This window comes from Elephas maximus, chromosome X (assembly GCF_024166365.1).
Source record: "Elephas maximus indicus isolate mEleMax1 chromosome X, mEleMax1 primary haplotype, whole genome shotgun sequence".
In the NCBI taxonomy this organism is placed as follows: domain Eukaryota; kingdom Metazoa; phylum Chordata; class Mammalia; order Proboscidea; family Elephantidae; genus Elephas; species Elephas maximus.
The window spans coordinates 26,630,054-26,654,850 of NC_064846.1; the positions used below are offsets into that span (position 1 = coordinate 26,630,054).

Consider the following 24,797-nt stretch of genomic DNA (forward strand, 5'->3'; position numbering starts at 1 on the left):
TGAGGCTGTTTGGGCTCCCTTCTTTATTTGATGAGAATTGCACTTTTATTCTCCATTTTCTTGATCCTCACAGTCTCTAAGGACAGTGGGATAAGTACAGCTAAGGAGTAAGGCCTGGGAGCAGAGTTGCCTTCCCTCACTCTAGTGGCAGCTCGCTCGGGTGATGGGAGTCCTTTGGTGGTACAAACTGTTAACGTGCTTGGCCACTAATGGAAAGGTTGGAGGTTCAAATCCACCCAGAGGCACCTCAGAAGAAAATCCTGGTGATCTGCTTCTGAAAACCCAGCCATTGAAAACCCTATGGAGCACAGTTCTCCTCTGACACACACGGGGTTATCATGAGTCGGAGTCCGCTCTACAGCAAGTTCAGTGGTAGAATTCCCACCTTCCATAAGGGAGACCTGGGTTTGATTCCCGGCCAGTGCACCTCACGTGCAGCCACTGCCTATGTGTCAGTGAAGGTTTGCGTATTGCTCTGATGCTGAACAGGTTTCAGTGGATCTAACAGTCTAAGATGGACTGGTGATCTACTTCTGAAAATCAGCCAGTGCAAACCCTGTGGATCACAATAGCCCAATCTACAACTGATCTTGGGGATGAAGAACCAAGCAGCATTTTCTTCTGTTGTGCATGGGGTTGGCATGAGTTGGGGCTGACTCGACAGCAGCTAGCAACAAGTGCAGATAATGCCGGCAAATAAAGGAAGCTAGACGTCTTTGTCTCCATGGCACCTCCCAGGAGATGGTGTAGCTTCAGTGGGCATAGGGTGAGGCCCAGGAAAAGGCAGCCTCAGAGGAAAGCCCCTGCTGAACCTAAGTCTCCCCTTGGACCCTGGGCAGGCCTCCATTGCAGGCCCTTCCTCACTGGGGTTAAGGTCTTCAGGGCTCTTGTTAAAATGAACAATTATGGGAAGAGGGAATTAGTGACCTCTACTCTCAGATCTCAGCCAGACCTTGGGGCCACAGGAGCCAGAGCCCTGTTCTGAGGAGGGCTGGTTAGAGGGATGGGCAGAGCCAGCAAGGGCTTCAAACTGGAGCTTTTGGTTAGCAGGGTCAAGGACTCAGCATCTTGAGGGAGGGGAAAATGGGCCTGAAAGGACAATGGAGAAACATTTTGCTGAAGGCCAGCTTTGAAGGAGACTGGTTTGTCCCTCCCAACCTCTCTCCATTAGGAAGATAACTGGAGACAATAATTCAGTTCTACCTATGTACTTTATTGGTACTAACCTCTCTCCCTCCACCACCCACCTCATATTTACACTCAAGCCCTTTCCCAAAGCTAGCTTTTACTGAAGTCCCTGGTAATAGGTCAAGAAGTGTGTCCACTAAGCAGGCAGTCCTAGATGTAGCGGACACTGTTTGTCTGCAGGCTGGCTGGACACTGGGGAAGGGATACTTTGGGAACTCAGGGGAAAGACTTGGTATTGGGGTCAAGGGGGTCCCCACCAACAGATAATCTCCCTCCCCTTCTGGAGCTCAAAATCCGTTGCCGTCGAGTCGATTCTGGCTCATAGTGACCCTATAGGATAGAGTAGAACTGCCCCATAGGGTTTCCAAGGAGCAGCTGGTGGATTTGAACTGCCAACCTCTTGATTAGCAGCCGAGCTCTTAACCACTGCTCCACCAGGGCTCCTTTCTGGAGCTCAGGGTACACCAAAACCTTTAGCAAAGTAAAATTGGGGTAGTGGGCTCTCCAATGTCAAGCTTAGTGCTTTCTTTGCTTGTTAAGGACCCACACAAGTGGCCAAGTCTAGGCCCAGATCTGCATCTGGTGCAAAGGGGCAGCTCTGTCCTTAGAAGACAGGTCTGAGCATCTGCTATCAACCTGGGGGGAAGTCACACTTGAGGGGACCAGGAATGGAAGAGGAGGATAGGCACTGTCTGAGGTATAAGCATGGTTTCAAGCTGGGGGAGTTGCAGCATGGCCTCAGTTAGTGGGCAGGGGGGAGTATGGAATGGGTGAGCAGGAGGAGCCATTTCATTTGGGAGCCACAGGCTCCTCCAGCCCCTCAATAAACCCCACTGGTGTCCTGGGCCACAGGTAACAGGAGAGCAGACATTTAATGTCACAAGCTGGCAAGGCCCTCAGAGACTCTCCATTCCAACTCATCAGTCCTAAGCCCAGAGGCACTCAGCTCAACTCACATAGTGATTTAGTGGTCAAACCTCTAAGAAAGTTAAGTAGGAGAGTGGTCACACATGGCTTTCTTCAAACCTTATTTGGAGAAATCCGGATTTACCCATGATAAATTCAAGTCCTTCTCGATAGCCATCTTCCCCTGTGTTTTGAGACTGACCCAAAACACTGACTTGGCCCCCTTTTCAGGAGCAGTGCGACAGGAGTGAGGAGGGTTTGGACGCCTTGATGGTGAGGGACATGGGGGTAGTCCCTCGGCGCCCCACTTGATGTAGTCATGGCTGTGGCTGGGGAGTGGACGGTGCCAGGAGGGGCTTTGTTATCAGTAGCTGGTGAAGAGAGAGCTCCTGGCAGTGCAGTGTGCCCTCAGGTGGCCCCTCATCCACTCAACAGAGGCTGTAAGGCCTAGGCCGGGCCTCTGCAGCCCTAGCGCCCCTTGGGAAGCAGGGCTAGGCTTGGAGTCAATCCTCAGGGCCCAGGCCATCACAGGAGGCCAGGCCCATCCCCGTGGCCCTTGCAGCTCGGGCCCAGCCTTGGCCTGCGCTGCTGCCTCCACCTCAAGATGTCGCGGCCAAGGAAAGGCCGTGCAGCTGCTCCTCGGTGACCGCCAGCTCTGCTTCATCACGACCGCTCTCTGAGCCCTCGAAGCAGCCCGAGTCTCGTGGGATGTCCACCTTGGGTTCTGACGCTATGTACACCGCTGGGTCCTGGCTGCTCTCAGCGCCCTCTTCCGCCTCCTCGCTGCCCGCTGCCAGGGGCAAGGGAGGAGAGACAGAATATAGGGGGGCTTGGTCCTTAGCTGGGGGGGTCGAAAGCCTTGGGGAGCCCCTGTGTGGGGGTGGGGATGCTGGGAAGCCCACTGTTGGCAGTCTCTCTCCTGGACACCCACCACCGCCCCTGCCCTTCTCCCCACAACTGCTTGGAAGCAAGTTGGGGTGGTTTCCAGGTCACTTCCATGGCCCAGGAGTCCAAAGGTCATCAGCACTAAGCTAGGAGCCAGGAAACCTGGGCTTGAATCCTGGTTCTGTTATTACTTAGCTTTGCTGCTTTGAGTACATGCCTTGCCTTCTCTGGCCTTATGTGTTCCCTTTGATCAAAGCAGGGCTGGAACTGATAATCCCTAAAGCCCTCTGCTCCACAAAGCATCTCTGAGGCTGAAGTTGAAGTGGAGCAAGTGCCTCGCCACCACAGGAGAGCCCCACCGCGGGGTGCAGTCTGGGGGCAGAGAATAGCAGCGGCACCCGTGCCCACGGCCCGCTCCCGGGCCCACTCACTGTCATAATCCAGTAGCAGCTCGGCCGCCGTGAGCAGCTTGGCCCGGTGCTGTGGGTCCACGATATTCAGCTCATTGAGGTGTGTTTCTCGAAGCTCTTTGAAGTCCTCCAGTGTTTGGTAGCCATTGAGCAGCAGGGTGGACGTGTGCTCCTGTAGGCAGAAGAGAGGCCACTACTTACACCCACCCCTGCTGAGGGGCTTGCACAGCTGACGTCCCTGGGCCCCCATCCCTGAGGCAAGTTGGCCTCCCTTGGTACTGGCTTCCAGGGCCCCGGGGAGGCCATCCTGAGCTCGCACCTCCAGGCCGATGCGTTCTAGCAGCTCGTGCAGGGTCTTAGGCTTGGGCCTCTTGCCCTTGCTCTGCCGGCGGCTCGGGCGGGCAGGCCCCATGGCTTCCTCAGGCAGCACGTCCACGTAGATGAACTTGAAGGAGCCCAGCCTACCATTGAGCAGGCCCAGCCACGTGCCCACAGGTGGCTTTTCGATGATCTGAATCACATCTCCTTTCTGTGCGGGGAGAGGAGAGCAGGGTCTGAGAGAGGACGGGTGCTCCCCTGGCCTCTGCCGACACTGTCCTGCCCTGCTCCGTCTGGTCTCCTTTCTGGGCTCAGCCTGCCAGGCTCAGGAGAGGCCCAGAGGCCAACCTTACCTGCAGTTTCAGCGAGTCATGGTCGTAGGGGCTGGGGGTGAAGTCGGTGTGGACGCGTGCCCGGCCGCAGAAGGGCCCTGTGTACTGGGGGGCAGGCGGGTCCTCCCCGAAGCTGGGGCTGCAGAGCTCACTGCCTGTAGGAGATGGGGCAGGGAGGAGGGTTGTCTTTGATTCAGTGCCCAGCAGGTGCCTCCCAGGGGGTCTGGCTAGAAATCCCAAGGACACATGCTCCGGAAGAAAGCTGAGCTCTGGCAAGTCTCGTGCTGTGGAAGGGGTCCTGACCAGTGGCGTCGCTAGGGTTTGTATCACCCAATGAGGTAACTCATGGTGTCACCCCTCCCCCATGGACCTCCTCCCATACCAGACCATCCAGAATCCTTAGTCATGTTTTTTGGACTAATGTTACTTGTAAATCGTAATCCCCATACATCACCCCTTCTTTACCTTTAATTGCTACTTCATTTACAAAAAAGTTATTGATACAAGTTCACAAATATTAATTACCACAATATTGTAGCTAAAACACCAGAAAATTTGATGAAGTCAGTGACTATAAAAAACACCGGCAACAATGAAAACAGCAGCGCTTGCTTATAGCAGGTGCAGACAAAACCACGTGATTCGAAGTGTCATTGTAATTGGGTAACAATGACAGCTCTGACTGGAGTGCATTAAAACCAAACCAAACCCAACCCATTGCGATGGAGTCAATTCCGACTCATAGCGACCCTATATTAGAAGGCTCAAAAAGTAAATGAGCATAGAATTTTAGCCTGGTAGGTATATTGATACACGTAAGCTGGGCTTATGAAAAATGTTTTTGTTGTTGTAACTAACTACAGGGATATCTTTATAGATATTCCTTTTTGTGTCACCCCCTCTGACAGTGTTACCCAGTGCAGTCTGCATCCCCTGCACCTCCCTAGAGATGCCACTGGTTCTGACCCATCCCCTCGGCTGCCCTATGGGAGCACAGCTTCACCTCTAGGGCCTCAGACATGGAAATAGTCGACAACAGGACAAACAGCTCACAGACCAAAGAATGGGCAAATTGGGAGGGCCTCCGGAAACCAACTGGGCCAACACCCCAGTGAACAGATGAGGAAAACTGAGGCCAGACAGGCAAAGTGACCTGCCCAAGGCCTCTCGCCTTGTAATTGGCAGCACTGTGTCCATTAGACTCCAGGCCTCCTGACACCCACTTCAGTGCTCCTTCCACCCAAGAAGCCACACTCTGCATTAACATTTTACTTCCTTTGCTTGAAAAGACTCAGTGTTTAGGCACAATGTCACATGGAAACTCAGATGGGCTCTTTCTCCTTGGGAAGGACAGGATGAGGGGCATTTTAAGTGGCTTTCAGGGGGGCAGGGAGGAGTTCGTGGAGCCAGAGAAAGAGCAGTGAACTTGGAATGCGATCACAGGCCAGGCCTTGAGAGGTGAGAAAGACAGTACCCCTAAAGGGCCGCAGCCCAGGGCCCAAAGCTCTCCTCCAGGCAGGGCTGCTGGAGCCTCGTGTCCAGCCCCGATGACTTCTAGAACATGCCAAGTGGCACCTTCAGCCCCGCAAACCAAGGTCTGAGGTCCAAGAGGCTGAGTCTTCACAGCTGGAGGCCCCACTCCCACCCTCAGCCCAGGATGTCAGAGGGTCAGGGAGCTGTAGCCTCTAGCTCCCCCTGGAAGGAAATGGGTGGGGATGGCCTAGTCCAAGAGGGCAATGAGGCTCTTCCTCTGCCCTTGGGCCCATGCAGGGCCTGGGGACAGCAAGTAGAAGCTTCTCTAGGGCAGAACTGAGTTCAAGTCTCGGCTCTGCCACTCACCTGCTGGGTCACCTTGGGGAAGCCACTTAACGTCCCTGAGCCTCAGTTTCCCTACCAATAAAGTGGGGATAATAATAGTACCAGCCCCATGGGGTTGTTGTGAAGGTTGAACATGAAGAGGACTGGGAAGGTTCCCAGTGAGCAAAGAGTAAAGGTTCATTTTTCTCTTACCCCTCTCCCAGAGAGCCCACCTGAATGGGCCTAACCCAGTCCTTTCCTCTAGACCAGCAGGAGTCCCCTGAACCCCTTACTCACTCGTGGATGCCTCGCGGCTCAGTATGGAGGGATCTCGGTCCTCCTGCTCAGAAAAGGCCAGAGCCATCTTCTCTGGCCCGGGGCTGTCCAGGCCGCAGTCTGGAGATGTCGGGGAGGCTGAGCCCTCCTCCAGAGGGTCTCCCTGCAGGGGAAGGGGAAGCAGAAGTCTTGAGCAGCCTGGGCTGGGGGCACATGGGGCAGCCCCAAGTGCAGAGAAAAGGGCCCAGGCTCGTGGAGGAGCTGGGGCCTGGCTCAGTGCTGTATGCTACTCTCTGATCCCTAGTTTCTTCTGTAAAATGGAACGAGAGTCCCTGCCCTGCCTATCTTATGGCATGAGGCTCAGCCTGGGTACTGTGTGAATGAATGTTCTTTGTCGGCTTAAAGTGCTAGTGCTCAGGCAGAAAAGGTCCTGATGGCAGAGCCTGGACTCAGGGCTGGTGCTAGAGCAGCCACGCAGACAGTGGTGCTGGAGAGGAACTATTTTCGGCCGTGCTCCTAACAATGTGTATGCCTGTCATTTCATTTCATCGTCACAGTGACACTCTAAGGTAAGTGCTATGCTTGTCCTGAGTTTATATAGAGGAGGACTAAATTCCTAAGGTTGATCAGCAGTAAGCGGTAGCTCAGGACTCCACAACCAAGTTGGTCTGACTCCAGAATTCATTGCTCCTACCCCCTCGACGTCGACGTACCTCAGTGCAGTGGTGTGTTGGGAACTCTGAACAACTGGCTCTCTACAAAGGCCTGATTTGTAGCGTTTGCCAATTTCCAATTGTAAATACTCCCCACCATGGCCTATGTCACGCTCCCATTGTGATGACACTGAAGGAGGAGGTGGGAAGAGACGCGCAGCGCGCATCATTATAGAGTGTTTCCATCACACAGATACTATGGATGCAAATAACCTCAAGAGCATAAAAAAATCTGTCACTGTTGAGTCAATGCCGACTCAAAGCGACCTTTTAGAACAGAATAGGACTACCCCATGGGATTTCCAAGGAGCGCCCGGTGGACTTGAATTGCTGACCTTTAGGTTAGCAGCTGTAGCTCTTAACCACTGTGCCACCAGGGTTTCTCTCAAGAGCGTAGATGATAAGACATGTAGTACAAGAATTAGGAAGTGATGAGTTTTGAGTACTTATTATCTTAATTTTTAATATAATTAGTTTAATTGTGTGTATATATAATTTTAATTTTTCATAACGGTTGTGTTTAACAACTGGCTCACAAAATTCCTGAAAATTTGACCAATGGCTCTCAAGAGCTGGTAGGAGCTGGTATGAGCCAGCTCCAGCACACCACGGCCTCAATGTCTTCTAAAAGAGCCACAAGCACACCAGACTCACTGTGGGATTTGAAGCTACTTGGGATATGCCTGCCCGACAGCTATGTCTGTGCCACCCTTTCTCCCTGGACAGAAACCAGGCTCTCTCCTTTCTCGCACAGGGATTCTCTTCAGGTCAGGCCCTCTCAATCCCAGGAACTAGCTCCAAGCAAAACTTTTTGGTGGATGAATTGGCCTCAGGCAATCTCATCTCCCTCTCAGCAGCCCCTCCCCTCATGCCTGCCTTCCCAGGAAGCTTTTGTTCTCCAGACTTTGATCTCTCCTCAAACCCCACCCCTTCCAGCCAGAGTCCTGCCCCCTCAGGACTGTGCCCTGTTTTGATGTCCACAGCAAAGTGTGAACTCCCCCGCCATGTGACCTTCCTTCTTGTATTTAATAGGGTTTTCAGGTGTCATACCTGAGCAGTGGCTGTCAAGGTGGCCACGTTCACATCCTGCCAGAATGGTGCCTATCTCCTACCCCCCCCACCCCGCCCCTGCCCCCCAGGCCTCACCATCTCCTCCGATAGGGCCTTCACCATCATCTTGCCCATCTTCCTGTTCATGGTTCTTGAAATCACTGCCCTCCACTTTTTCCCCAGCTTTTTGCTACTCTTCCCCGCATCCTCCGGAGTAGGGACATTTGAGTCATCTTCTGGAATCTATGGAAACAAAGAGAGAGGTCCAGGGACCTTGGTGGCCTTGCCTGGGTCTAGAACTTGGAGGCAGAAGGAGGTCTTTCTGTTCATAGCAGAGGCTAGAGGGGATGGGAATGAGTGGCCCCCATTCCTTTATACCTTAATGCTAGTCCTGTCTGCAATGGTTAAGTGTTCAGCTGCTAACCTAAAGGTTGGCAGTTTGAACCCACCTAGTGGCTCCTGGTGGCGTAGTGGTTAAGTGCTACGGCTGCTAACTAAAGGGGTCGGCAGTTCGAATCCGCCAGGCGCTCTTTGGAAACCCTGTGGGGCAGTTCTACTCTGTCCTATAGGGTCGCTATGAGTCGGAATCGACTCGACGGCAGTGGGTTTTTTGTTTAGTGGCTCCATGTGAGAAAGACTTGGTGGTCACAGCCAAGAAAGCCCTATGGAGTAGTTCTACTCCGTCACATGGGGTCGCTATGAGTCAAAATCAACTTGACAGCACACAACAACAACAAGCCCTGTCCTCAGCCTCCATCCACTGCCAGGGGCCTCTTTAATTTGTAACATGAAAGAATGTAGGTCAGCTCCTAGGGCCCAGCATCTTGGTGGGCGGGAGAGGTGGGCTTCTGTGTTCAGGGAGGCCTTGTCCCAACAGTCCTAAGATTTCATTTCTCCTCCCACCCCCCCACCACTCCACTCACTTCCCCATCCAGGGCCTGCAGCCAGGTCCCCCAAGGAGGTTCTGAAACTCACATTATCATCCAGATTAAATTCCTTCTCGCTCACCACGGGGGAGCTGGGCTTGGATTTGGCAAAATCCTTGAAGCTGCTGGAGCGCTGAAGTGAGAGCTGGAAGAAGCAGAGGTGTTGAAATCAGTGGCGTTGAAATGGCTGCCCCAGGAAAGCTCTTGTCCCTCCCATCACCCACCTACCCACCTACCCACATCCACACCCACACTCACACACACACACTCACACACACATACCTCAGGGCTGGGCAGAGCCACATGTGGCCAGAGGGCACAGAGCTAAATGAGGTGAAGCACCAAGACGTCCTTATAGCTACCTGGCTTCCTGCTGTTCTTCAGCCTTGAATGGGCCCCTGACCCTGGCTATAGACCAAGCTCCTGCCCAAGCCTCAGACTAAGCCCACATTTCCACCAGTACCTGAATCTGGGTTTTTATAACCATGGAACCCTAGAGTGAAAGCCTAAATGAGTCAGAGTAAATATATTTCTATTACTAAAGACATGGCTCAGCACATACGAGAATATCACCTTTACATACGAGTCACCAATTGCCGTGGAGTTAGTTCCGACTCATGGTGACCCCATGTGTGTCAGAGTAGAGCTGTGCTCCATGAGGTTTTTAATGACTGATTTTTTGGAAGTAGATTGCCAGGGCTTTCTTCTGAGCTGCCTCTGAGTGGACTCAAAACTCCAACCTTTTGGTTAGCAGCTGAGCATGTTAACGGTTTCACTGCCCAGCGACTCCTACCTTTACATAACTAAGAGTAAATCCCTCCCAAACCCTGTGGCTCTGGCATGCTCTGAGCATGGTCTCCAATCATTGATAGGGCTAAACATACTGGGGCCTCCAGTCTGATAAATCTGTGTCCCAAGAAGAGCATGGCAATTTCACTAGAAGCCAGCAAGACCTGGCATTACACTTACTGGTAAACCACTAAAAAACCTAAACCTGTGCCTGTTCCGACTCATAGCACTAAAAAAAAAAAAAAAACCTGTGCCTGTTCCGACTCATAGCACAGTAGAGGCTTATTCACAGAAGGTGTCCAAAGACTTGGGACACAAAGACTTGGGGCTTTTTTTTTTTTAATTTAGTAAAAGAAAATCACCATCTTCTCTTTATTCATCTCAGCTTTTAACCTTAGCCACTACTGTGATGAGTGGCTACTCTTGGTGTTTTCCTGTGTTCAAACTTTTGGGCATGACCGATTGTTTTGTTGATGATACTGTTTTCAGGAAATGTGCTTTGTTAACTGTATATTCACGCACATGCCAAGAAAGTAGCTGGAAACCAGGGCAAGGTAGGTAAGGAGGGCAGGCTTTAGACACAAGAGGTTGAGGCTGAGCCTGTATCAAGATAAACAGTCAAGACCAGAAGATACACACAGGAACCAGGGTTCACAGATGGCCAGACAGATACAGTGGAATAGACTGCAGACACCCGAGATAAGGGCTTGAGGAACTGAAGCCCTAAACCCACATAAAGCTGAAAGTTTCACATCCTCTTTCCTACTAAAGGGGAGGGAAGGGTCCAATGACAAGCCCCCGGGGCAGGGGCAATGTCACCTGCCACCCTGCTCCCAACATACAGACAATTGGTCCCAACTCCTGGGGACTACAGTGTAGCAGTTTAGTACTCTCGGTGGGTCTTGACTAAAGCCAAATCAGCTATCAGAGCTCAGGGGACACACATTCCTAGAGGGCCCAGCAAGTTAGTTGACCAATAACTAGGTTAGCGGTCAGGCCAAGCCAACACTACCAGCACGAGGAACTCATGGGTGGGGCACCTATGGCCTCAGTCAGAAAAGCCCTTATGCACTATAGTGGGGAGCTGGGAAAAAGGGCTGTGAATGGGGGTAGGAAGGGGTAAGCCTGACCGTGGGGTGACCGCTCTGGTTCCCACGCATCTCTTCCATGCTCCTTCCTTGGTTTTCTCCTCCCATAAGTCTTTCCTCTTTTTCTCCCTTTCTTTCCCCTTCTCTCCACTACCTTCTACTTGTTTCCTCCCCTTGTATAGGTAGGATGCAGCTGCCTGGATAACTTCCTCCTCTTATTGCATGGAAAAGAGGGAACAGAGAGAGGGTGGGCACTGGGCTGGCCTGAGGCCAAGGAGGGCAAGCTGGGCTGCTCTTTATAGACTGATGGGGCTGTTGTGGCCTTCCCTCCACCACCCCTCAGACTGTTCTGTAGACCAGGAAGTTGGGAGTCACCCGTGAAGCCCCAGGGATGGGTGAGCCTGGAAAGCAAGCTGGAGGGCAGGCATATAGCCGGAAGTAGGCTTTGTTGGGGAAGAGTAAACTCACCTCCTGGCTACCCTCTAATTGGGCCTTTTTCCCTTGGCTTTTTCCTGTCATTAATCCGCAGCCTGGGGCCTGGGAGGAATGGCCTATGGCTCCCAGGATCCTGTTTTAGGGCCCCTCATTACCAGCTTTCCCACAAATTAGGAGGGGACAATCAAAGGGGCCATGGAGATGGTGCTATGGCTTGAGCCCAGCTGGCCGCTTCTCAGCCCAGGGAGATGGAAAGGCTACACAGGCTCTTTGGATGACTAAGGGTAGGGGGCAGCCAGGGTGTCCTTTTAATGGGCCTACTGCCAACCTCAGGAAACCCTGGTGGCATAGTGGTTAAGTGCTACGGCTGCTAACCAAAGGGTCGGCAGTTTGAATCCACCAGGCGCTCCTTGGAAACTCTATGGGGCAGTTCTACTCTGTCGTACAGGGTCGCTATGAGTCGGAATTGACCGCACTGGGTTTGGCTTTTGGTTTTGGACCTCCAACCTCAGGGGCAGCCCCAAATGTCCTAAGTGCCTTTCAGTGACCCTGAAGTGACCCCATGCAAGGATAGCTTGAAATCCTGGAGTCCCTTTTTGTTTCTGTCTGAACTTCCTTTGGGGTGAGGGCTTCTTAGAGGTCACATACACTGTCGGCTCCTCTTCTATGTTCTAAGGGGAGCATGTGGGTCTCTTGGATGGAGCTACATTGCTGTGTTTAACTCTGGGATGTGTGACCTCAGGCGAGTTACCTAATCCCTCTGAACCTCAGTTTCTTCACATGGTTTCAGATGGCAAGAGTTCAAATCTTGGTTCTGCCATTTACTAGCTGTGTAAATCTGAGTAAGGTATTTAACTTCTCTGGGCTTCTGTTTCCTCATCAGTAAAACAAAGGCAGTAACATCGACCTCATAGGAGTATCATGAGGATGAAACGAGTGGGTACACACAGAACACTTAGAACAGTGCCTGGTACATAACTATCCCTTGTCAGATGGGAGTTTAAACTTAGCCTTTCATGTGACCCACCTCCAGGCTCTTACCAGCGCATTTCCCCACCTGGAACAGTTGTCCCTTCCCTCTGTCAACCATGGTTTCTCCCCTCCTTCAAAATCCAGTTTAACTGAAAACAACCCAGATGCCTATCAACTGTAGAATGTATAAATTAATTATGGTACAATCATATAACAGTACACAGCAATGAGATTAGTACAACTGTCGCCCACAATACAGATGAGTCTCACAAATAGGATGTTGAGCAAAGGGGCCAGCCACAAAAGAGCACAGATCATGTGGTTCCACACATGTAAAGTTTTAAAAACGGCAAAACCAACCAAACACCTCGTGGAATGAAGTTCCTAGGCTCAAAAGCAAAGGACCATAGACTCGGGGGACATCTATATCAATTGGTACAACATAGTTCATAAAGACAATGTTCTGCATCCTACTTCGGTGAGTGGCGTCTGGGGTCTTAAAAGCTTTCAATTAGTCGTCTAAGATACAACTACTGGTCTCTTCCTATCTGGAGCAAAGAAGAGTGAGGAAAACCAAAGATTCAAGGGAGCAATTAGTCCAAAAGACTAATGGACAGCATGAACCACAGCCTACACAACCCCAAGGCCAGAAGAACTAGATGGTGCCCGGCTATCACTACCAACAGCTCTGACTGGGATCTTAAGAGAGGGTCCCAGACACAGCAGGAGAAAAACTGAAGAACAAAAAATCAAATTCACAAAAAAGGCCAGACTTACTAGGCTGACAGAGACTGGAGTAACCCCCAAGACTATGGCCCTAAGACAGCCTTCTGAACTGGAAACGAAGCCACTCCTTGAGACCACCTTTCAGCCAAACCGTAGACAGGCCAATAAAAAAAACAATAACACCTGAGAGGAATGTGCTCCTCAGAACAATCAATTATATGAGATCAAAAGGGCAACATTTGGCCAAAAGCAAAGATGAGAAGGCAGGAAGGGGTAGAAAATCCAGACGAAAGGCAACGGGGAACCCAGGGCGGAAATGGGGAGAGTGCTGACACATTACGGGGAATGAAACCTGTGTCATGGAACGCTTTATGTACAAACTAGCAGATGGGAATCTAATTTGCTCTGTAAACTTTCGCCTAATGCACAATTAAAAAATAAAAAAGGCCGAAAGCTAATGTGTGCTGTTAGAAGGCAGGATAGTGGCTACCCTTGGAGTAAGGGACCGAGTAGCGACCTTTTGGAAACAGATCACCAGGACTGCCTCCTGAGGCACCTCTGGGTGGATTTGAACAGTCAACCTTTTGGCTAGTAGTGGAGTACTTAACTGCACCACCCAGGGACTCCTATATATTTTCATTATTCTATACATATACACACACACACACACATATACATACATATTAAAAAAATTTTTTTATACATATTACTATAGTAAAAATAGTAAATCTAAAAAACATTCTTCAAATCCAGTTTAAAAGGCACTGCCCCCTGCAGACGGCCTCCCCTGACACGCCCTTGAGTCTCACGCTGCATGGTTGGCACCCTCTTCTCCTGCCCCCTAAGCAATCTTGGTTCTTCCAGGTCTCTCCCCAACTCCCCGCTCAGCTACTTCAGTGTAACAGTCATACACCCAGCACCCTCTGGGTGCCGGCACTGGCCTATGTGTAGGGGGAGGAATCCAGAAATGAGTGCTGTTATGGATTGATTTGTGTCCCCCAAAAAGACATGCTCAATAGTGGTGATGGTTGCAAAACATCATGAACGGAATTAATGCCACTGAATTGTACACTTAAAAATGGTTAAAATGGCAAATTTTATATTATATATATTTTACCTCAAAAAAAAAAAGTCTTAACCTCCAGTACCTGTGAATGTGATCTTATTTGGAAATAGGGTCTTTGAAGATGTACTTAGTTAACAGGACATCAGACCAGAATAGGAAAACACACACGCACGCACACACACACACACACACACACACACACACACACACAACCCATTGCCATCAAGTAGATGCCGACTCATAGTGACCCTATAGGACAGAGAACTGCCCCATAGGGTTTCCAAGGAGCGCCTGGTGGATTCCAGCGGCCAACCTTTCGGTTAGTAGCTGTCACACTTAACCACTGTGCCATCCAATATGACAGGTGTTCTTATAAAAAGAGAAGAAGAGATGCAGACACAGACAGATGCAAAGGGAAGATGGCCAGGAGGCAGAGACGAGTTATGTTGTAACAAGCCAAGGAACTCCTGGGACCACCAGAAGCTGGAAGAGACAAGGGAGAATCTTCCCTAGAGCCTTCAGAGAGAGTATGGCCCTGCCAGCACCCTGAATTTGGGCTTCTAGCCTCCAGAACTGTGAGAGAATAAATTTCTGTTGTTTTAAGCCACCCAATCTGTGGTCCTTTGTTATGGCATTCCCAGGAAGATAATCTGAGGGGGTTAAACACCTCCCCCGTACCCGGAACTCTGCTAAGCACTTCAGGGTGCACCCGCTCACACAGCCCCTTGTTCCATTCCCACTTCATCGCTGAGAAGACTGAGTCTCAGAGAAATGATCAGCAGGAAGAGCAGGGGTCCAAACCCAGGTCTGTGTTTCTGGAAGCCTGTGCATGGTGCTGTGCTCACACCCCCTCAGAGCTCAGGAAGTAGCCCACCGTATAGAAGTGAGTTGAGTGCAGTGCCAATGTGGGTGACGTTTGAACAGAGGTACAAGGACAGCAAGTGAGAGCATGGAGGAGGAAGGGCTCAGGGGGGCTTCATGGAGGAGGCACATTTGAGCTGTGCCATGAAGGGGAACCAGGGTTTCTTCGGGTGGAGTGTGGAAGGGTCTGAACAAGAGAGAGTTGGGCCATTCCTCGTGTGAGGGAATGATGGGTATGCCAATGGGAGTGGTGGCAGGTGGAGCAGAAAAGGTAAGCAGGGGCCAGGTAGGCCATGAAAGCTTGTGCCAGTGATGCTAAGGATCTTGGGCCTTACCCAGTGGGCAATAGGGAGCTACTGACAAGACTAAGTGCATGCTGGTGGGGTGGGTGTCCTGGCTGAAGGGATGCTGTAAGAAGGGAATCATGGGGAAAGTAGTGTGGTGGGAATGGGCAAGACAAGGGCAAGAAAAGACTGGAAAAGGGGGAAGAGTTGAGCACTGTAACAGAAGCCTGCATTCCTCTCCATTTCCCCTGGTGGGAGGTCTGGTGTGTGATGGAAAGTGGGGGTGAGGTGGGGTAGGACCTTCCTTAAGGGAGGCAAGTCTCAGGACAAATCTCTTTCGCTTCCTACACACCAACACTAGCATTTGGGGGAATTCAGACCAAAGGGAGTGTAGAAAGACCTTGAAGGAGGTAAAACATTTCTAAAGGGCAGCCGAGGGGTATGCCTCCTAATCCTTCGTGAGCCAGGATAGGTGCCCCCTCCAGGCCCCACCATCCTGGAGGGCCTGCTCCCACCTCTGCTTGGCTGTCTGGAAGATCACTCATTCCACTGCCATCTGGATCTGCCCTACAGAGCTCTCCCACTGATGAGTTGAGTCTTTTATGCTCCTCAGACTTTTCTAGAACTTTTGAGATCACTGAGGTGACAAGAGAGTGGAGAGAGAAAGTGTTAAGACCTTGGAGTCAGACAAATCTTGTCTTGAACCCCTGCTCTGCAGCTTACTAGCTCTGTGGTCTTGGGCAAGTCACTTCACCTCTCTGAGCCCTAGGTGTAAAATAAGGATAATACCAGTACCTGCCCTGACTTCAGGTTGTCATGAAGAGTCAACGAGCTAAGAGGTAGAGAAAGTGCAGAGCACAGTGCCTGCCTCCTGAGGAGCCCTCACTCAGTGGTGGTTCTTTGTGCTATTAAAAAAAAAAAAAAAAACCAAACCCGTTGCCATCAAGTCAATTTCGACTCATAGCAACCCTCTAGGACAGAGTAGAACTGCCCCATAGGTTTCTAAGGAGTGCCTGGTGGGTTTGAACTGCCGGCCTTTTGGTTAGCAGCCGTAGCACTTAACCACTATACCACCAGGGTTTCCTTAGTGCTATTAAAAAAACCCAGTACCTACTTGTTTATTCAACTTCAGGGCTAGAACCATGGCTCGTTCCTCTCTGCAGTGTGCTCCCAGCCTGCCCAGAGGGTCAGTATGCACTCCTTTGTGTGGGCATGCATGCAGGCCACAGAGTCCTCTCATATTTGTTGTCCCAAGCCAGCCATACAACCTCCCGAGGTGAGCAGATCAGGAGCTAGCCCCTTTTTCAGAGATGAGGAAACTGAAACCCGAAGAGAGTAAATGAACTGTCCAAGGTTCCACAGCTCTCTAGAAAGTGGTAGCAGCAGGGTTCCAGCTCAGCTTTCTTGCCCCCTGCCCAGCACATTCTCCATTTGGCAGGCACAGGAAGAGAAGCAGGGGCAGGAGAGAGGTTTCTCTTGCCTGTGTACTTTCCCCTCCCCATGTCACCCCAGGCTCTGAGGGGAAGGGACTTGCCCAGGTCACCGGTGCAAGCCATGATAGGGCTAGGCCCACTGTCTCTGGGCCTGGGAAGATGCTATTTCCACCTTATGAAATCTCAGCTGGGGAGAGACCTTGAAGGAAGCAAAACGTACCCAAAAAATCAGCCAAAGGGCATGCTCGCCCCCTGCTCCGGGGCCTCCCCAGTCCTTCCTGATCCGGATTAGGTGCCCCGTCCCAACCCCATGACCACGGAGGGCCTGCTTGCGCCTCTGCTCAGCTGCCTGGAAGGTCACTCAGGCTAAGGCAATTTCCATGGCATGAGGGTTTGAGAGTGTGTGGAGGCAAACTCTTCCTGGCTCCGGCTGGGGTGGGATGAGGTGGTGTGAGGTTTGCCTGGGTTATCTTCCCTACAGGGTTGGACGTGGACCTCAGAACGCAACAAGGGCCTGGTTTCTCCTGGGAGAGGCCCGGGGGAAATCCCAGAGACCCACCCTCCCAACACAGGAGCTGGGTAATTTATCGATGTTGGGAAAGTAGAAGGGGACTTCTGGCTTCTGTGTGCTCCTGGGTACCTCCGCCTGAGGTGGCACTGGGTCCCAGTGTCAAAGTGTCAGCTCTTTCTCGGATTCTTTCCCCCAGCTCAGCTCCCCTGTGGTTTGGGGCCCAGCAGTGTTTAGAGCACTCTCTGCTTCCCACCCCCCACCAGCCAGAGAGTAAGGGGAAGTGGCCTGTTCGCTTGCTTGCTTGCTGGCTCACTCAAGGAGGAGCGGCAGCCAATGGCAAGCCTGCTGGGTCTAGCGCTGGGGAGGGGTGACAGAGCCCGTGTGAAGATTCATGAATCTCACCCACACCCACCTCCGCTGCAACCTTAGAGAAGCAGCTGGGTTGGGGAGAGTACTGCCGGAAATGGCAGCCACCCCAGACCCTGAGAGGGGTCAGGATGTACACCCCAGTGCCCTGGGGCTCAGCCTCTCAGCTGTCTCAGCCTCCACCTGGGAGCTGCTTCCCCGACAGGGGGGCTCCCCTACAGGGCACCTGGGCTGAGCTCCAGGGGAAACTGGCAGGGTACAGTGAGGGCCTGGAGGCCCCAGACCTTGGCCTGGGGATGGGCTTTTTGAACCCGGTGGTTCAGGCCTCCTTTTGGGTGGTTCTAGAATCCTGCTGTATATGAAGGATATATTTGTTGATGGCCTGGGAAAATCCTAGAATCAAATCATACAATTAAGTCTAGGAATCTTAGATCTGCCAGAGCCTTCAAGGAATCTTCTAGTCTGACCTCTGCCCCAAGAAGATGAACACCTGAGCACTCCACGACAGTTACTTTTTTCCTGACCTTTAAAGTCGCCTCACTGAACTTCCCCTCTTCAACCCTCACTCCTACTCACCACCTCACCGGCTTCATTTCTCATTCTTGGCAAACAATTTTTCCTCACCTAGGAAGAAACTTTATGCTGCCCCACATCCTTCTGCAGGTTTGGAGACCCTTTTCCTGAGTCGAGAAATCACCTGGGGCCAGCAGGCTGGGGTAGCTCCCTCTCCAGTGGGGATGCTGGGGAGCAGCAATAGAGCTGAGCCAAATGGGCAGCGTCTGGGCGACGGCAAAAGGGCGGGGGCCTGAGAGCATCATGGCTCCAAGATGGGCACCTGGTGGGGCCCTTTGAGTGAGATGGCCATGCTCTGGCAGAAGGGGCAGAAAATCAGCATAGGGGAGAGGGAATAAAGCGCAGTCTCAGGATTCAACTCAAGAGCCGTATTTGGTAATTCTTGAATTCTAGTCTAAGATTCTAGCCTCTCATTTTAGGTCTCTACCCATCCCACCATGGTAGGGTTCAATTCTCTTAACTCTAGACTCTGGAGAGTCTCTTCTGTAACTCCTGTTACTCTAGAATTTTAAGTCTCTTCTGGACTTCTGTTAGTCTAGTAAGCTTTGGGCCTCTGTTTCATTGGCCTCTGGTAGAATGGCCCTCACCTACAGACTCGACGGACGTATGGCCTTTGACTTTTCCCACGTCTGGGTCCTGGAGGGGATGGGGTTGAAAGAGCTGAGGGGGAAAGGGAAAAGTGAGTTCCCACAGATGCTCCTCACCTTCCTCTTCTGCATGGGCTCCTTCTCGCTGGCGTTGGAGGGCTTGCGGCGCAACATGGTCCTGTGCCCTGGTGAGACTCCGTCCCTGCTCTCCTAGGTGTCAAGAAGCAGAGGCCTCTTGCTCAGCCTGGCCAGCACCGTCCAAGGGGTCCGGCATGGACCGAACCTCTGGCTGCCACTCTGACTGCTGCACTGGCAGCTTGGGGGTGCGGGCCATGGACACCCGGCGGCAGCGGCATACAGGAAGCCCTGCCACGTGACCTAGTCTTACAGCAATCGCAGCCCCTGCCGGCCCCTGGGGAGGAAGGAAGTCCCAGCTTCATTCTCCAGAGATTCTGATGCAGACAGCTCTTGGGTTGAACAATCAGAGAAAAGTCCCTACTCTGCCGCCTCACGTCAATCACCACTAGTACTTCTGCTCTGACTCCCCGGAGGTGGCCAATGTACTAGATTTATATGACCTACTCAAGTCCTTGATCTCATTGACTAGAATCCAAAAACCAGAAGTTGGACCATCTTTCTGCCTGTTGCGTCAATGCCCCTGGTTACCTTGCAGCACTACCACGGCTATCACTACTACTACCATTACCTCTACAGTGATCACCTGTACAGTCATTTCCCCTACAACCATCACCACCACTGCTACCTTCACTCCTACAGCCATCACCTTACAACCGTTACCTCTACAGCCATCATTACTGCAGTCATCCCCACTGCCATCAGCACACATACAGCCATCAGCACTAGAGCAATCACCCCTACAACCATGACCCCTGCTACCAGCACTCTTACAGCCATCACCCCTGCAGCTATTGTTACTACAGCCATCCCCACTGCCACTAGTACACCCGCAGCTATCAGCACTAGAATAATCACTTCTATAGTCAACACCTCTCAGCCATCGTCCCTACAGTCATAACCCCTATAACCATCAGGCTTACAGCCATTGCCCTTATGGAGACTCACTATAGTCAAGCACTCCCACTGCTACTCTCATCCTTACAACCCTCACCCCTACAACCATCACTTCTTGGGCATCATCACCATAGCCACCATCACTACAGCCATAACCTCTCAGCCATCGCCCTACAGCCGTCATCACTGCAGTCGCCCCTGTTGCCATTAACACACCTACAGCCTGCATCACTAGAGCGATCACCCCTACCATCTACATCCCTCAGCCATCACACATACCTTTTCACCATCACAGCCATCACCACAACAGATGAAAAGTATTTGCAGGCAACTCCACAACACCAGCAAATGTCCCATTCAACAGACATTCATTGTGTGCCTATGCAGTAAATTTAGATTGTTCACTTTGTGGATTATCTGTGGCAGATATTTTAATACCTTAAAGACTTATTCTTATTTAAAAAGTAATTCATATTCATTGTATACAATTTAGCCAATACAGATTTTCAAAAAAAGAAGAAAAAAAATTCTCTTCTATATTGTTTTGGTGAATCACCTTCTCTGTTGCAAGTATCTCTCTCTACATACTTTTTTTTTTCACAAAAATTACACTGCATAGAGAACAGAGCAATGGTTGGGGGTGGATGGGGAGAAGCAGGAGGGAGAAATCACAAAGGTGCACAAGGAAATTTTTGGGAGTGATGGATACGTTCATTATCTTGATTGTGGTGATGGTTTCATGGGTGTTTATATAATCAAAACTTAAATTGTATACTTTAAACATGTGCAGTTTATTGTATGTCAATTATACTTCAAAAAAGCTGCTTTCTACTATTGTCTGTCAGTTTGTGGCACTGTGGTGGCTTGCATGTTGCTATCATGCTGGAAGTTATGCCAGCAGTATTTCAAATACAAGCAGGGTCACCTGTGGTGGATAGGTTTCAGTGGAGCGTCCAGACTAAGACAGACTAGGAAGAAAGGCCTGGCAATTACTTCAAAAAATTAGTCAGTGAAAACCCTACGGGCCACAACAGAATATTGCCTGATACAGTGCTGGAAGATGAGCCCCCTAGGTTGGAAAAAAAAAAAAGGCACTCAAAAATACACAGCAGCCTCAGCAATGGACTTGCGCATACCGGCAATCATGAAGACGATTTGGGACCAGGCAACACTTTCTGTTGTACATAAGGTCACCGTGAGTCTAATCTGACTTCATGGCAACTGACAACAACATCAAAGATGCTTTAAAATCAGACTGCACAAACTGTGTCGGTACCTGCTTTTCACGCTGAACACAGTATCATTAACATTTTCCCATGCTATGAAATAGTCTTCAACTACGTGACTTGTCATGACTGCTGGTCATCACACTGTGTGGGTTGTTGTTGTTAGTTTCCATCAAGTGGGTTCCGACTCATGGTGACCCCATGCGTGCAGAGTTGAGCTACACTCCACAGGGTTTTCAAGGCTGTGACCTTTTGGAAGTAGATTGCCAGGCCTTATTTCTCAGGCACCTCTGGGTGGGTTTGAACCATCAACCTTTCGATTAGTGGTGCAGCGCTTACCCATTTGTGAAACCCAGGGATTCCTGGCCCCCACTGATGAACTCAGGTTGGCTCGAATTTTTTTAACTATTCCCCGAACATCCTTAAGGACAAAATTCACGCGCACAACATTTCCCTTAGGATAAATTTGCAGAAGGGGAGTTGCTAAGGTAAAAGGTATGCACCTTTTTAAGGCTTTTGCTTCTGTGGCACTCATGAAATCCTAGGCTGACAGTTCCCCTGTTCCCAAGATGTTCCTGTGACCTCCTCCCAGTCCCCTGTCCCATGCCTTCCCACCAACCTTCCCTGGGATGAGCTTGGGAAAGACAAGCCCTTCTCCCCCTAGCTGGAACCATACTTCCTTTGGCTCTACTCAGCCTACCGGATGGATTCAATGCAAGATTCTGCGCCCCCAAATCTTCCCCACTGGCCTGCACTTGCCTGTCAGCCAGTCCCTCCCAGCGTGTCCAGGGCTACATGCGGTGCCTTGTAATTGACTAAGGAGCCCTGGACAGAGTTTGTGGCCCATCAGGCCGTTGCGGCTTGCTGTGTACAGGGGCAGGCGGGCAGCCCGGTAGGGTCCCAGCTCGGGGGACGCGGCTGCAGAGGCTCGGGACACCCTGGGCTCGGGTGGCTGGACCCTTGCCCTCAGAACTTTCCAGGCCTGCACCGCGGCGCCGCGTCAGTCCCGACCGGGCGCGCAGGATGTGTACCGCTTCCTGTTTGCAGCGAGCAGAGCTCACACACTAACCGCAGCCTTCAAAGCAGCGGGCAAACCGGGGCGCTGGGCGGGCCCGGCGGCCTCGCTGGGGCCTGGGAAAAAGCAGCGAGGGGAGGCGAAGGGACCTTGGAGAGAAGTAGAGGTGGGCAGCCTGCGCTGCCGGCCTCCAGGGCAGAAGAGAGAGAGCGTTTTCAGTCCCACCCCTTCTAGCTCCTTTTCAGATCTGGCTCCTGTGGTCAGCAACTCCTGCACTGGGAATCTAGGGCTCCCCCATCCGGACTTGCCTTCTCCAGACTTTTCTCTCCCCGCAGGTTACCCTGGCCTGAGTCCATTAGGTCAAGCCCCAGCTGGCTAATGGGTCCTAAACACTTTTAATGGGTTTCCCCTTCAGGGCAACACATTTGCATTTTATAGATTGTGTTCCAGGTACACAGAGCTCTGGACTAAAGAAGCGAGTCAGGTCAGAAGTTCAGTGAACAAACAAATAAAAAACCAAACCCGTTGTGTCAAGTCGATTGGACTCAGGGCAACTGCATGTGTTACAGAATAGAAGTGCTCTGTAGGGTTTTCTTGGCTGTAATCTTATGGAAGCAGTGCCAGGCCTTTCTTCCGGGGTGCAGCTGGTGGGTTCAAACTGCCAACCTTTAGGTTAGCAGCCAGTTGCAAACCACTTGAGCCATCCAGGCTCCTCTCAATGAACAAGGATACCTTAAAATTGATAGTGGGCTAGCAGACAGGTCTTTGAAGCTTGCTCTGGGTACAGCCTTGTGCTAGGCACTTGGAGGAGATAACAAAATGAATAGTTGTCAAGGTCCTTTGCATCCGGGAGCTTACATCCTAGGTGGAGTGGCAAGCTTCTGTTTGCCCAGCACTCGTTCTTTGCCAAGCACTACATTAGGCACTTTGCAAGCGTTATTTAATCCTCATCGCACTGGGACAACCCCATATGAGTTGGAACAGACTCCATGACAATGGGTTTGGTTTTTTTTGTTTGTTTGTTTACAACCCTATAAAGTAGATATCCTTAATCTAAGTTGGGATAAATATTGCAAAAATGTGCCCAGAAGTATAAACACAGGGCAGAAGAGCCTTGATTTAGCAGTAATATTGCAGGGTGTGTGTGTGGGGTGGGGTGGGGTGGCTGGGAGAGGTGTCTCTACTGATGATGAGATCAATCTGAACCCTCCGAGGATGGGCATGGGGCTGCCAAAGACACAAAGACTGTATTCACGTGCAGCAGCCCCCTGCTTCTACCCTCCACCCAACAATTCTGATTTGGTAGATGATCGTGGGTTGGATATTTAGTTGCCGTCGACTCAACTCTGACTCATCGTTACCCCACGTACAACAGAAAGAAAAGTCCTGTCCTGTGCCATCTTCACGAATGTTGGTATGCCTGAGTCCATTGTTGCGGCTACTGTGTATTCTGAGTGCCTTCGAACCTAAGGGGTTCACCTTCCAGCACTGTATTGGACAATATTCTATTGTGACCCATAGAGTTTTCACTGGCTAATTTTGGGGAGTAGATTTCCAGACCTTTCTGCCTAGATCTAGACATGCCTAGATCTAGACAGCATCCCACACTCTCCAGATGGATATTTTCCTGATTTGTAATAGTAAGAGTTTGGACAGTGGAGGATGTCTATGTATTTGGGTAAAGTGTCCCAAATATTTCTTATTCTCTCCCCTACACAGGCGGTGGGCTTTACAAACAACCCTGTAAGGGAGGAAACTAAGGCATAGAGGGGCTAAGCAAGTTGCCCAAGATCACACAGCTGGTAAGTGGTGGGAGCTGAGTTTTAAATGCAGGTCTAGTCTTGGTCCAGGGCCCATGCTATTAACCACTAAGCTAAAGTACCCTGATGCAGGCTCCAAGTTCCTGAATGAGGTGAGAGAATTATGGTACCCTGTGCTCACAGCCCTCTCTTGGCACCCTATGCTGGTTCAGGTGCTATACCATAGGTGCCACCTTGAAGCAGGCCCAGAGGGGAGTGAGCAGGATGGGGAGGGTGTCTGGAAGTTGCATTATATGCCCAGCTGCTAGGGCTGATTAAGCGGGGGTCCAAAGGGAAGCCCATGTCCACTTGTGAAGTACTGTTGTTGGGTGCCATGGAGTTGATTTCGACTTATAGAACTGCCCCATAGGCTTTTCTAGGCTGTAATCTTTTTTTTTATAATAATTTTTATTGAGCTTTAAGTTAACGTTTACAAATCAAGTCAGTCTGTCACATATAAGCTTATATACACCTTACTCCTTACTCCCACTTACTCTTCCCCTAATGAGTCAGCCCTTCCAGTCTCTCCTTTCGTGACAATTTTGCCGGTTTCTAACCCTCTCTACCCTCCCATCTCCCCTCCAGAGAGGAGATGCCAACACAGTCTCAAGTGTCCACCTGATACAAGTAGCTCACTCTTCATCATCATCTCTCTCCTCCCCATTGTCCAGTCCCTTCCATGTCTGATGAGTTGTCTTCGGGAATGGTTCCTGTCCTGGGCCAACAGAAGGTTTGGGGACCATGACTGCCGGGATTCCTCTAGTCTCAGTCGGACCATTAAGTCTGGTCTTTTTATGAGAATTTGGGGTCTGCTTATCCCATTGATCTCCTGCTCCCTCAGGGGTTCTCTGTTGTGCTTGCTGTCAGGGCAGTCACCGGTTGCGGCCGGGCACCATCTAGTTCTTCTAGTCTCAGGATGATGTAAGTCTATGGTTCATGTGGCCCTTTCTGTCTCTTGGGCTCATAGTTATCATGTGACCTTGGTGTTCTTCATTCTCCTTTGATCCAGGTGGGTTGAGACCAATTGATGCATCTTAGATGGCCGCTTGTTAGCATCTAGGACCCCAGATGCCACATTTCAAAGTGGGATGCAGAATGTTTTCATAATATAATTATTTTGCCAATTGACTTAGAAGTCCCCTTAATCTAGGCTGTAATCTTTATGTAACCTTTCAATCGCATTATATGCATGCGAAAGCTGGACAATGAATAAGGAAGACGGAAGAAGAAAGG

At 50.9% G+C, this 24,797-nt stretch overlaps 1 protein-coding gene across 1 annotated transcript; it reads right to left on the reverse strand.

The window, feature by feature from the left end:
• Positions 1-1,192: 1,192 nt before the first annotated feature.
• SASH3 (SAM and SH3 domain containing 3) lies at positions 1,193-18,874 on the reverse strand. Its single transcript, XM_049872330.1, has 8 exons — positions 18,610-18,874; positions 8,851-8,946; positions 7,972-8,118; positions 6,134-6,275; positions 4,061-4,194; positions 3,709-3,918; positions 3,411-3,561; positions 1,193-2,884 (listed from the first exon to the last, which is right to left on the reverse strand). The coding sequence occupies exons 1-8, from the start codon at positions 18,664-18,666 to the stop codon at positions 2,694-2,696; spliced, it is 1,128 nt and encodes a 375-aa protein (XP_049728287.1). The 5' UTR covers positions 18,667-18,874; the 3' UTR covers positions 1,193-2,693.
• Positions 18,875-24,797: the final 5,923 nt, after the last annotated feature.

Excerpts from the sequence above, each read along its gene's own strand:
- SASH3 (XM_049872330.1), bottom strand. The coding sequence starts at position 18,666 with ATGTTGCGCCGCAAGCCCTCCAACGCCAGCGAGAAGGAGCCCATGCAG. Across the intron at positions 6,276-7,971 it reads AGGCCCTATCGGAGGAGATG|GGAGACCCTCTGGAGGAGGG; the intron begins GTGAGGCCTGGG and ends CTTCCCCTGCAG. Across the intron at positions 3,919-4,060 it reads ATGACTCGCTGAAACTGCAG|AAAGGAGATGTGATTCAGAT; the intron begins GTAAGGTTGGCC and ends CTCCCCGCACAG.